This window comes from Oryctolagus cuniculus, chromosome 1, assembly GCF_964237555.1.
Source record: "Oryctolagus cuniculus chromosome 1, mOryCun1.1, whole genome shotgun sequence".
NCBI lineage: Eukaryota > Metazoa > Chordata > Mammalia > Lagomorpha > Leporidae > Oryctolagus > Oryctolagus cuniculus.
This window is the reverse complement of record NC_091432.1, coordinates 223,388,146-223,401,999: the sequence shown is the minus strand read 5'-3', so window position 1 is coordinate 223,401,999 and position 13,854 is coordinate 223,388,146. Positions and strand designations below refer to the sequence as shown.

General features: G+C 39.8%; 1 protein-coding gene across 2 annotated transcripts; it reads left to right on the top strand.

Moving 5' to 3' along the window:
• Window positions 1–10,914: 10,914 nt before the first annotated feature.
• LOC108178777 (bolA-like protein 2) lies at window positions 10,915–11,235 on the top strand. 2 transcript variants are annotated; one of them, XM_070063443.1, is made up of 2 exons: window positions 10,915–11,019; window positions 11,055–11,235. In XM_070063443.1, the coding sequence occupies exons 1-2, from the start codon at window positions 10,954–10,956 to the stop codon at window positions 11,163–11,165; spliced, it is 177 nt and encodes a 58-aa protein (XP_069919544.1). In that variant the 5' UTR covers window positions 10,915–10,953; the 3' UTR covers window positions 11,166–11,235. The 2 variants fall into 2 exon arrangements, with proteins under 2 accessions (XP_069919544.1, XP_051682962.2); XM_051827002.2 differs by having other exon boundaries at window positions 10,954–11,235.
• Window positions 11,236–13,854: the final 2,619 nt, after the last annotated feature.

Below are 13,854 nucleotides of genomic sequence, written 5' to 3'. Positions count from 1 at the left end.
GGTTTTGGAATCAGAACCTCTTGGGTTTGATGTCTCACACTTCTGCATTAACTGTATGACAAGCTAATGAGCTATTCTGAACTTTATCTCATTTTTACCATGAAGATAATTATAGTTACTTTATAAAATTGTTGTTAACATTAAATTCAAGCTCAAAACTTAGTAAAGTGTTTTTTAAAAAGTAATTTTCATATGGTAAGTGATCAATAAAAACAGCCATTAATAATAGCAGTGGCATTCATAATTATAGTATTTAGCATCTAATCACACTAATTATAAGTTGCCTTATACTATACTAATTATTAATAGTCTTATCCTCTCTGAACTGTAAGATCCTTGAGGGAGAATGTATACAAAATTACATTACAGATATGAAAATTGAGGCTCAGAGAGATTAATATTTCAGACTCCAACTATCATTGGCATAAAATTCTTAAATTTTAGCAGTATCAACTGATGTGGAAGGCTTTTGCATATTAAAAAATGTTCACTACTCTCTTGCTCATCAAATCATTGTGAACAATTTCTGAACATTTAAAACTACATTCCAGATCTTCTAATATGGGCTCCTTTTATCTTTGTAGTCTTATTTCAATTTACTTATTAATACAAAGAGTATATTTTAGTTTTAATCATCTTCTCACCATTTTCTCAAAATATTATCTTATTTCCTTCATGTTGTCCTAATCATCTCCTCTGCCTTGAAAAATCCAACTTAATATTGAAGACTCAATTGTGAAACTTTCTCCAGTCACATCAAGAAAATGGGAATGATATTCATGGCTATAAATTATTAAGCTCTTATGTGTGCCAGACAACTTGTGCCAAGTAATCATGCCATGTTCAGTTATTCCTTCCATTATAAAATTTGCCTTGTTTACTTTTTGTCTTATACATTTGTGTCTATTTGTCATCTTCCTGATGAGACATTGAGCGCAGATACCATATTCAATCATTTTTGCAAATATAGAGCAAATGTCAGTGTAGGTCCTCACATTTAAATTACTCCCTCTTTAAATGATGAACGGTGAAGTTAGGATGATAATTAATGAGTACTTATTGAATGATACTCTTCCAGAAGATTCAACTATTAAGTGGAAAAGGGGCTAATGACTGTGAAATTCCTTCTAATAGTAAGATTTTATGAGCTGGTTACCAGTGTGCACAAATAAAGCCCCTTATTCTGGGAGTTTGAAATAAAAACAAAAAGTGAAGACTTCCAAGATCTCATGCATGTTTAATCTCCAAGACATCCTTATCATACAAAGAACCAGACTTAGACTCACTTGCATACACACATCTGGAGCTATTCTTCCCCCCGTCTTGGCAGAATCCCTGTGGCTTTTCAATAGACTGTGCATGAGGGTATCTATAAATAATCACCCAAATGTAATGCCACCAGCCTGCTAGGTTAAATATAGACATTGGATTGTCTCCAGGGAGGAGGGGACAAGTGGTTCCCAACTCAAAGAAATTGTTATAAATTCCATTTGCTGCATGAATATGTACAATGGATGTTTCCTTCCATAAGGACACCAAAATAGCAATTAACTCAAGGCTAATGTTATAACTGCTACTGTCTCCCCTGCTTAATGTCTCCCCATCTGGATCCCAACACAGATGCTGATGTGTCTAAATGTGTATGTCAAATGACAGCTCTCTCCACACCTGTTCTAAGTATACCTGCCTGCTGCTTACTGCCTGTTTCTGTTTGGCAGTAGAAGGCGTTACATGAATTACATGTGTCTGATCTTGCAATTTTATAACGTGCATCTCAGTATAATAGTAGAAATGACAGACTTTGGCCAGCCAGAACTGGGATCAGCCCAAATTTACTACATATGTGGTCTTGGGTATGTTGATTAACCTGAGTCTCATCAGTTTATATATATATATATATATATATATATATATATAAAATTTATATATATATAAAAATGAAGATAATATCATCTACTTGGCAGTGCAATAGAAAGACAAGATATTCTTTATAAATTGTCTGTTTCACATATAGACTCCACATATAATAACTTATCTTCTTACCCTAGAGTCTTAATACACATATCTCTGGAGGTGAAATTGTCTTTACAATCTAGTTCACTCATTTAACAGATGAGGAAATTGGGAGTAATAAATATAAATAAAGTGCTTCAGAGTTATCAGATGGAGTTGGAGACTGAGCTAAGATTAGTTTACAAATATGTGTGCTATCCTCAGTATTTTTCCCAACATCAATTACTCACTCATGTATGCATGTATTAATATTTGTTGAGTACCTATCAAGCAGTAAGTATTGAAGCTATGCAAACAGACAATCAAATATCCCCATCCTTATCATCATCAAGGGTGCTTCTTCCAAGTGGGCACAGGGCATAGCTAATAATATTAGCTAACATTTTTGAATTATCTTTGTACTCCACTGATTGCTAGGTACTATTTTAAATATTTTACATACTCACTAAATTAACCTTCTCTGAATCACATGAAATTTTTATACCATTATTTTCCCAATTTAACTGCAAGGAAAACTGAGGTATAGAGAAGTTACATGATTAGAGCAAAGTCATACAGCTAGTTAAAGTGGTTGTTACAGTATTTGGCCCCAAGCAGTGTTTCCCCAAGATCACATTGTTAAGCACTAAATTATACCATCTCTTGATGCAAATGTAAGACCAATGATAACCTGCATGATAATCTGCAGTGACTCTAAGCACTGAAGGAGTTCAACAGTGTGCCACTCCAGCCATCAAATGGAAGTCAGGGAAGGCTTCTAAGAGAAACTTATATTGTGAGTGATGTTACGCATATGAAATGTTAAATGATACACGATACTGGTAATATTAGAGGTTAAATGTTGGTAGAATTGCATGAGACCAGGCATAAGACTCAAAGTGAATCACAGCAACACAAGATAGAAGAGAGCAATCTTAATATTGGTAGCACCTTGCAACTTTTAAAGCAATTGTGTACATGTGTTTGTCATGAGCAGCATGACATCACCTTTGTGATGATGGCAGGACATGATTTTGAATTTTGATTTTACAAGGAAATATAACCTCAGAGATAATAATTTTGATCAAACATACAAAGCAAGTTTATGGAAGAACTATGTGTAATAAAACAAAGTTTTCTTAGTCATTCAGGGCACTTTCTGTCCTTCACCTTGTTTCTCTCATTTTTCTATTTAACCAAGAAATGAAGGAAACGTCAATAATTTAAAGAGAGGGAAAATTGCTCTGCCCCCTTGGACTGCCTCCTTGAACATCAGATGTTGTATTAGGGTTTTGTATTATTCTTAATCTCAGACAGATCTCGATGAAATCCTCCAACAAGAACGTGTGGGGGCAGATATTCCATATTGTTGGTTAAAGTGAGAAGCATTTGCTGTCAGAAGAGAGAGACTGTGGGGAATGATGGACTGGTACTCTTGCCCTGGGAAAAAGATTTACCAACCCCAGAGTAAGTGTGAGCAAGAGGAGGACACAGATAAGCCCATCATTTTTCAAATAAGATGTGCTTTGGATCATATAGAGGTTCTGCTCTATATGACAAGAAAGTGATAACATTATCTGTGGGAAGCTTTTCTAAAGAAAGCCACAACACTCCGATCATCCAACACATAAACCTCCATGGCCTCTGGCAGCATCTCAATTTGAGGACATCTTCCAGATTGGATGAGTCAGCAATGAATTGTACCCCTAAATATACTGAACTCCATGTGAGATGGAAAGTTTAAACAGCTTTAGATAACATTATCATCTAGTGGTCCTCAACATCTTCTGAGCACTTATTTCTTTGAGGGTATGATGTAAAACATTCTCTTTAAAATGTACATAAGCACATACATGCAAAATTTTAATACACTTCCAGGGATCACCCTGAGGTCTAAATATAGATACCCTAGTTTTACATAGGTAAAAAGTTAAAATCTCATGTTTCTTAAAAAAGCTTAATTACATTAAGAGGCACTGACTCACTAGTTTCCATGTATAGGGACTGTGCCTTATTCTTTATTATGTCTCCAGTGGTGATAAACAGCAGGCATTCAAATCACTTCAGTTAAGTTGAACTAATATATGAAATAGTTAAGAGGTGCATCAATTTGCTATTGCTGCATAACAAACCAACCTGAAATATAGTGGCTTGAGCAACAGCCATTTATTTAATTCAAGATCCTACAGGTTAGCAATTTAGACTGTGCTCATTTGGGCAGTACTTTTGGTCTCAGCTGGGCTTTTCTTATGTATCGTGGTCAGCTTTGAGTCCACTATCAGTATTTTTTTGCTGATATTAGCTTGCCTTTCTAGCATATTTGGGACCTTGAATGAGACAACTGTGTTGTCTCATCTCTAGCCCATGTTTTATCACATTCCATCAGAATGACAAGCGATAGTTTGATGACCTAAATAGTGAGAAACATGTCTTCTAATATCTTTGTTTCAGACGCCAGGGATACTTATTCTGTCTTCCCCACGCCTGTTTTACTCTGTCCCTTTAGGAAACACAATGCTAGTTGGTCCTTTAAGATTCTAATACATTACAGAGTATTCTCTTTGCCCTCACTTAAAATAGATGAATCATTAATTCTTACCAGTATATTAGTGACTTGGGTTTTTAACGCTGCAGCTTGCTGTCAGGTGTAACATTATGGATAGGTGGAATGGAGGTTAGCAGTTTAGAAGAAGGTAGCAGTGGCATTGATCATAGAACTAGAAGGAGTTTGAGAAGAGCAGAAAGACAAGAGTAGAGGGTGGTAGATTAGTGAGCCAAATGAAGAACTTCATAGCTGGCATTATATGTGGGGGCAACTTCCTCACCTCTACACTCTTGCTACCAGGATTCTGTAGATGCAGTTGATGGGGAAGAAAGTAGCTTGGGATTCATGAAAGTCAGGAAGGCAAAGTCTGACAGTGTTGAAGCTTAGGGCATTGTTATTAGTGTGCCGTGTGTACACAACAGTGAACACTCATCAAGCCTTCCAAACACTCCTCATGACCAAGTTGAGAATTTCCATGGTCCTTGTAGTTTCCCCGACATCTATTTCTTGATTACTTATTGAATTGACCATATTTCCCATAGAAAGTTCTAGAAATACAGAGTCCATATTTAAACAACTTTCATTCTCATACTCCTGGCACATGGAAGAGATCTAGTATGCCATTGTTTATCCAATTTTCTTATGATTTCCTATGTATAATATTAAAAGTGAGGAGACAATAAAAATGACAGACCTAGGATATGACAGATCATGACAGAATATTTCAGACCCATGTCTCCATCAACCTATAAATTCTATAGAATTTGCCACATCTATGAATCTTCTGATTCAACTTCAAGGCCAGGTGTTTTCAGGGGCAGAGATGATGCTTATGATGGGTTTATCAAAATGCAAGCGTTTTTCATGTAGGTGGAAAAATAGTGATGATTATAATAATCATTATAACAGATGTGTTGTTCTTTTCAACTCTTATTAACCTGGATTTTGCTTAAGAGCCTTCCAATTAGCTTTTTGTATCTGCATAGTTAACCTTTTCAGAGCTTTTCTCTTCAGGTCTTCTCTCCCCAAGCCCTCAGCCCTCATTTCTGCCCATGAAGTCTTGTAGGAATAGCTGGAATCCAGCCTCCTGAATAGCTCCTGAGCATGGGATAATTGCAATATAATTAATGAATTAAAAAGAATGAAATGCTTTAAGTGCTTTCAATATTCCCTTTCCTATAATTATCTGCAGGAAACATGTTCATTAACAATCTTGTGCTGACAGCCCCCAGGCACTGGATAAGCTAGCTCAGCTCCCAATAAGAAAATGAATTGATGACCTCTCTATATCATGCCTCCAACTTTGATGGGGGAAAAAGAGGCCAAAGTTGAACATGCCCAGGAAACTGGTGATCAGATCAAACTCTTTCCCTTAACTTCAGTCTCAGATCACCTTGGCCAGAATACTTAAAGCATTCTCCCTACCTGTTTCACCACTAGGCCTGTGTTGCATTATTGCTCAAGGAAACAGAATACTAGTAGGCCCCTTTTAAGTATCATATGTCTCATATTGTCTTCCCTTTACCCTCAGCTAGAAAACAGCTGAATCATTAATTCACACAAATATATTAATAACTCAGATTCCTTAATGTTATGCCTTGCAATCTGTGGTAACATTATCTATGTTGAGAGATAAAGGGGATTTAGAGCCACAGAATATCAGGCACAGATGCTTGGTGTTTGATTTTATTTGATCATTTTTATATTTATATTAAATATTTATAATAAGCTAAATATTAGTATCTTTGAGAAAAAAATAAAATTTGATGTAGATTTAAAATTAAAATTATTATTTTAAAACTCATGATTATAAGGGACTATTCAAGCTGAGCTCCCAATTCTTCTGAATGCACCTGGTCACTGACCACGTCCCTCAAGACAGTTGCAGTTAAGTAAGATGAAATGGGCATTTGAGGCTAGCCCAGGGAAACAAGTCTTACGTTGTGGGAGGGAAGTTCCATCAATATGTCAGGCTAATGAGAAGGAAACTTTGGGTGAAGGGACCCATTTCAGTACTCTCTAGGTTTTTATTTATATATTATAAATGTGAGTTTCTGATATGTGTCAGGTACTAATCCAGGTCCAGTGTGGAATACATTGATGAATAACATAATGATGGTACACTCACAGATTTTATGGACTAGTGGAGGACATTATACTTCTATTTATAAATAACTGTAATAGAGACAGGACTAGGAGCTGTAACATTGGAGCAATAAAAGTGCTATAGAAGTCTGGAGGAGGTGGATATTGTCTCCAGCCAAGGGTATCTGAGGATCTGTCATGGAGGTGGAAGACTTTTGGCTGGAACTTGAAGGATGGGTAATATTTGCATGATCTAGATGCAGGAGGATGGATATTACCATGTCAGGGAAAATTCTTAGCAGATATGCAGAAACTGAATCCAGTGAACACAATTTTAGCCAGGATAGACCAAAGCTGGGGTAGCTTACATTATCAGTGAACAGTGATCTAGCCAGGATGGACTTGAGTTGGGGTAGTTGAGGTTAAATATGCAGTTGGGATGTGTCTATAAAGATGTGAAGCTGGAGCTACAGTTTAGGAAGGCATTTACATGTAATTCTCGAGGGGTTGAGGCATTTGTATATTTTTGCTCAATGAGCAATAGAATATTTCTGTTTAAAAAAGACAGCAATGAGGCAGATAGGACATGATTTAAGATGGAGTGAGAATGAAGATAAGAATTCAGGTTAGGAATCTAGTGGAAGAGTTCTAGTAGGCAATGAAGAGGGTTTGATCAGACAATGCCACATCAAATTCTACCATCTACATTGTAAACACAAGAGGCCACCAGCATGGCAATGCACCTTGGAACAAATATAAATGAATAGAAATTGAAGTGTAAAATGGTTGAGGTGAAATGAAAGGGAGCCACAAGACACGCTGAGAAGGACTGAAAACTCTCATAATCCAAAAAAAACTTATCTCTTTATACCATCAACACATATGAAAACTTTAGTTAAAGGTTTATTTATTTATGTGAAGGCAGAGTTGCAGAGGGAGGGAGGGAACAAGAGAGAGAGAGAGAGAGAGAGAGAGAGAGAGAGAGAGAAAGTCTTCTATCCTCTGGTTCACTCCCCTGATGCCACAATGGCCAGAGCAGTGCTGATCCGAAGCCAGGAGCCAGGAACCAGAGCTTCTTCTGGGTCTCCCATGCGGGTGCAGAGGCTCAAGAACTTGGGCCATCTTCTGCTGCTTTCCCAGGCCATAGCAGAGAGCTAGATCTGAGGTGGAGCAGCTGGGACTTAAACCGGCACCCATATGGGATGCTGGCACTGCAGGCAGTGGCTTTACCCACTATGCCACAGCACTGGCCTCCTAATAAAAACAAAACAGTTTTCATATATTTCATAAGTAGAATTTGAAGAAAATAATCATACTCCCCCCTCCTTTTCTTTCTCCATCAATCCCCCTCCTTCCTTTTGAGAGGGGGGAAGTTGATAATCAACAAAACACCTATGGGATGCATCTTTGGAATACTGACACCATTCTATTTTGGTTGTAGGCTATTGGAGACAGATTTATTGGGGATTTTGTTTAGATAAACTGGCTAAGCAATGCATCTGGACAGCTCCCCATGTAAAGAATGGTTGGGACAGGGGTTGGTGCTGTGGTGCAGCACCTCGCTTCAGATCGTCACAGGTCCGACTGTTGTGACCATCTGGGGAGTGAATCAGCAGATGGAAGGCCTCTCTCTCTGTCTCTACCTCTCTCTGTAACTCTATCTTTCAAATAAATAAAATAAATCTTTTAAAAAAAAGAATGATTGGGACAAGTAGACCGTTTAAGTGTTGGTAGAGGTCATAGTGGGCAGGCTAGGACATACATGTCATGTCATTGGATGCCTTTGGTAGTTGTCCCTGATGCTGGTGGCACAATAAGTTCAAGGCAGATAGAGGTGGTTGGGAGGACACAGAGATAGAGACAACTGCTTCCAGATCCTCAGTCAATGCCAGAAAACTGTTACTACTCTGCCTATTTGAAGTCAGCTACAGGTTTCTCAATACTCTGAGGGCAGACAAAACTATAATTAAGTGGCACTGCTTTTCAAAAGTTCTCCATCTCTTTTACATTTTTGTTTGTTTGACTCAAACATCATCCTCAAATCCTGAACATGGTGTGGCCTCTAAATTCAAATGGAAGGTCAAGACTTCTAATGTCATAAAGATGACGGAACTAAGGCTTCTAAGATCAGGCCTTTTGGACTGATATTATTTCTTTTCTTACCACTTTTTGCTTGCTGAATAACTTTGAGCACATTCCTTAAAATCTCTGAAGCTCAGTATCCTCATCTGTGAGCTGAGATGATGATTGTTTTTGCCTCCAAGGATCACTGTATGGGTTAAGTTAGGCTATTCATGTAAGTAATTAAGGAAATAACCTGGAATTGTTTGACTACTTAGATTAAGTTACTTACTATTCTTCCTGTAATCATCATGTTCATTCCTGGTTTGCTGCTCTCTAGTTGCCTGGATGACTAATCCTTAAAGAAACTATATTAACTTTCATAATTTTTCTACCTGGTCATTTTCTCAGAGTGAAAAAAATTGGGGGAATTTCACAAAACAAATGGATGACTTCCAGACTTTTTTGTTGGGAAGGGTATGTCTTTCTCAGGATCATTTGACTCAAGTCAAAATGAGAATGTGTAGTCTCACAGAGCATGCTTCCAGGATGACTAAAACAGCTCAAGTAGAGTCTCAGGATGCTGTTTTCTTTCATATCTCTGCTCTGGTTTCCTCTGTGGGTATAACATCAAGAGATGTAGGATGGCTTCCATTGGCCTCAGACTTACCTTCTAATCACTGAGCAACCTAAGCAGGAAGAGATGTGTTAAAGTGTTGAAGTGAATTCCACAGGCCTGATGTGAATCTCCCGTTCTCTGAAGTAATCCTCTTTGGCAAATTGGCTGCCAATTAATTATTAATAAAACAAATATTTATTAATAAATATGTTGATATTGATGATGATATAATTGATAGGCTAATTAATAAGCTAATTAGTTGGGCCCAGTCCATGTTTCCACTCCTTAAAGCCAAAGTCTGAAATTAGCCGCTGAAAACAATGGAAGTAAGAGTAGGGTGGGATTCGATTGCAGGGGTCCTCAAATTGCAGTGCCCAGTCAGTAACATCAGCATCCTCTGAAACATCCAATAGTTACAAACACAAATTCTCAAACCCAACCAAAACCAGAAACTCTGGGAGTGTCATCTAAGAATCTGTTTTAATAAGCCCTCCATGTGATTCTATGTATTCAATTTTGAAACTCACTGTTGTATAAGAGGTATGAACTATTCCCAGAAAATATAGAATTATGCTGAACAAGACAAAACAATATAAGGTTACCTCAACTTGTGCCCTAGTAAGTGTCGCATTATACAGATGGGGAATCTGAGAGTCCACAAAGTGATGGGACTAGACAAAATTCTCATGTCTAACCAGCTTAGAGCCAGGTCCTAGACTCAAAAGATTCTGGTTTCTAATCATACATTACATCCACTAGTGAAAGAAAACAATGGAAGGAACACTTTCTGCAATGTACCTGATTGGCAATTTTTTTTTTTATTTGAAGGGAAGAGTTCTAGAGAAAGAGGGAGAGAGAAGGGGGGAGGGTCTTTCATCTGCTGGTTCACTTTTTAAAAAAAAAATATTTATTTATTTATTTATTTGAAAGTCAGATTTACACAGAGAGAAAAGGAGAGGCGGAAAGAGAGAGTTATTCCCTCTACTGATTCACTTCCCAATTGGCTGCAATGGTAGGAGTTGTGCCTATCCAAAGTCAGGAGCAAGGAGCCAGGAGCTTCTTCTGGGTCTCCCATGCGGGTGCAGGGGCCCAAGAACTTGGGTCATCTTCCACTGCTTTCCCAGATCATAGCAGAAAGCTAGTTCAGAAGTGGAGCAGCCTGGACTCAAACCAGCATGAATTTGAGATGCTGGCACTGCAGGCAGTGGCTTTACTCGCTACACTACAGTGCTGGCTTCCTGGTTCCCTCTTAAATGGCCACAATGGCCAGGGATGGGCCAGGCTGAACCCAGGAACCAGGAACTTCTTCCAGGTCCCCCATGTGGATGTAAGGGCCCTAGGACTTGGGCCATCTTCTGCTGCTTTCCCAGGTGCATTAGCAGGGAGCTGGATTGGAAGTGGAGCAGCCATGGGACTCAAACCAGTGCCCATATGAGATGCTGGCATTGCAAGCTGCGGTTTAACCCATTACTCCACAATACCAACCCCACAGATTTCTTAAGTAGTTTTCTGGATATATAGTGATTACCCTATCCTCTTAGTGGATTGCTCAAATGCATTTTCAAGACATGAGTTTCGGCAGAAGGCCTGGTGGCTGGTAGGAGGTGGGGTTCTGTCCCTGCTGGGCTGTCACCCACTCTGGGCTGCAGCAATGGAGCTGAGCTCCCACTACCTCCGAGAGAAGCTGCAGCGTGACCTGGAGGCAGAGCATGTGGAGGTGGAGGACACGACTCTGAACCATTGCACCACCAGCTTCCAAGTCCTGGTGCTGCCGACCAAGTTCGAGGGGAAGCCATTGCTTCAGATACACTGGCCGGTGAACGAGTGCCTAGCGGAAGAGCTCCTGCACATCCACGCGTTTGAGCAGAAAACTCTGACCCCAGAGCAGTGGGCCCAGGAGCAGCCGAAATGAGGGACCAGGACTTGTACAGCTATTAAAAAAAAAAAAAAAAGACATGAGCTTCTTCTCTACTTCCCTAAAATGAATAAATCCCTGAGAAATGATAGGAATGTGTTAGGTGGCAGCTTCCATTTCATATCTGCTCATATCCCAGAAAGCTTCCCCATGCCCAGAGGTTCTGCATGGGCAGGTGACATGATTATCCTGCAGATGCTCCTGACTCCAGGGCCAAGCTATCCATATTTTACATTTGAAAATCATCTTTCAGGTAAGGCCAAGTGAAATGACCTTTGCAGAATGAACTAGACTGAAGTCAACAAGAATTTATTGAGCAGGGAGTATGTGGCCAGGACCGTCAGTCATGGCTGAGTTTACAGGGAGGAAGAAAGCATGGACACTCCCCTAAAGGAGAGCCCAAGTCAGTGAAGCAGATGAGATGAACACAGTTAAAACAATTAGAGAATTTTATGGGCACTTTCATCCTCTAGTCATGCTGTTGTGTGCCCTACATCTGAATCTGCTTTCTGTGCTTTGAGAGTTTGCTACTTTATGAATCTTGATAAAAAACATTTCACTTCACAGTATAGAAGCTGAAAAAGCTAGATATAGACTTTCTCAATTACCCAGGGAATGAGGGCATGGTTGACCAATCAGAGGTGCCAGACTGGAGCCAGTAGTATACAGAAAAAGATAAAAATTGGACTGGGAAAAAATTCATCATTGTGGAAGTAGTGGCATTTGCCATGTTTCAGGGCACTAGTGACAAAAGGAGTCAAAGGTGGCAGCAGAAGTCTTATTCTAGGGAGTACAGGTGGTGCTGCCTATAGTGCCCAATGTTAAAACAGTGGAGCTGTTGAGGGCAATTAACCTAGTAGTTACAATGCTGGGTAAGATGTCCACGTCCCAAATCAGAGTTTGATATTTGACTCTGGCTCCTGACTCTAGCTTCCTGCAAATTCAGATCGTGGGAGGCAGTGACAATGGCTCAAGTAATTGACTTCCTGCCACCATGTAGAAGACCTGGATTAAGTTCCTGGGGGCATCTCTCTCTCTCTCTCTCTCCCTCTCTCTCTTTCTACCTATATCTTTGTATCTATCTCTTTTTAATTAATTAATTAATAAAAAAGGGAATCAATGGGGCCATCAATATCCTCTCCTGATTCCTCATGTACCATGATAGGTTTTTTCTGTGAAGTGCTTTTTTCTCTAGGCCTTCCTAGTGATGCTGTGAATTTCTCAATATCTTTCCATTTGTTTTCCAAGGGGCTTAAGTTTAACCAGAGTCTGTTTCTGTTGCTTGCCCCATCTGCTCTGAAAAACACTACCTTATTTATGGTTTTCCATATTTCATGATGTTTCTCACATGTTTCTCTCATGATGGTATTCATGCATGAAATTCCTTCACTCTAAACAATTCTTCTCTCCTGCGCTCCTATTATCTCCTCCTTATTAATCCTATTCATCCCCATTCTTCACTCTCAACTTGAATGGCGTTTTCTTACAGTGGAAGCTCTACCTGAGCTTCTGGATCACTTCTTTGTATCCACTCTCACCACCCTATATTCTTCCTTTGAAATACTATCCATGCTTGTGACATCATGATTATTGGTGCTTCGGTGCCACAGTGTCTTAGTCCATTTGGGCTGCTATAACAAAATAGCATAAACTAGGTAATTTATAAACAGTACAAATGTCTTACAGTTCTGAAGTAGAGAGGTCCAAGATCCAGGCACCAGTGATTCAGTGTCTGGTGAGGGTTCTCTCTCTGGTGACATCTTGCTGCATCCTTGCATGGTGGCAAGGGTGAATAAACGCACTTGGGCCTGTTACATAAGATCACTAATCCCATTCATTAAGGAGGAACCTCATGACCTAACCACCTTCTAAAGGCCTCAGCCCTGGCTGGCACCGTGGCTCAGTAGGCTAATCCTCCGCCTGTGGCGCCGGCACACCGGTTCTAGTCCAGGTCGGGGCGCTGGATTCTGTCCCGGTTGCCCCTCTTCCAGGCTAGCTCTCTGCTGTGGCCTGGGAGTGCAGTGGAGGATGGTCCAAGTCCTTGGGCCCTGCACCCCATGGGAGACCAGGAGAAGCACCTGGCTCCTGCCATCAGATCAGCGCGGTGCGCTGGCTGCAGCGTGCCAGCCGTGGCAGCCATTGGAGGGTGAACCAACGGCAAAGGAAGACCTTTCTCTCTGTCTCTCTCTCTCACTGTCCACTCTGCCTGTCTAAAATAAATAAATAAATAAAATTAAATTAAAAAAATTGTAAAAAAAGGCCTCACCCCTTTCACCATTATGTTGAGGATCAGGTTTCCACATATGAAATTTTAGGGGACACAAGCATTCAGATCATAGCACTCCTGGAACTAGACTAAAGACCCAGGAGGGTAAAGATTATGTCTCATTCATAGTTGTCTCCACTACCTAATACGATATTAGGTATATGGAGTGAGTACCATTTGAGAAGACTGAACAGGAGAAGCAGTTAAAGACTGTTAGGATATGTGGCATACATGATAAAAATCTATAGTCATTCTGAGAGGGCTATAGAAACAAAGAGTGATCAGGGAAGGTTTTGCATGTCAGGTGGAGCTAGGTTAAACTATTTCTGGGATTTGATCTGCAGGAGGACAGGGGAAGCACATTTCAGTTC

Excerpts from the sequence above, each read along its gene's own strand:
- LOC108178777 (XM_051827002.2), top strand. The coding sequence starts at position 10,954 with ATGGAGCTGAGCTCCCACTACCTCCGAGAGAAGCTGCAGCGTGACCTG.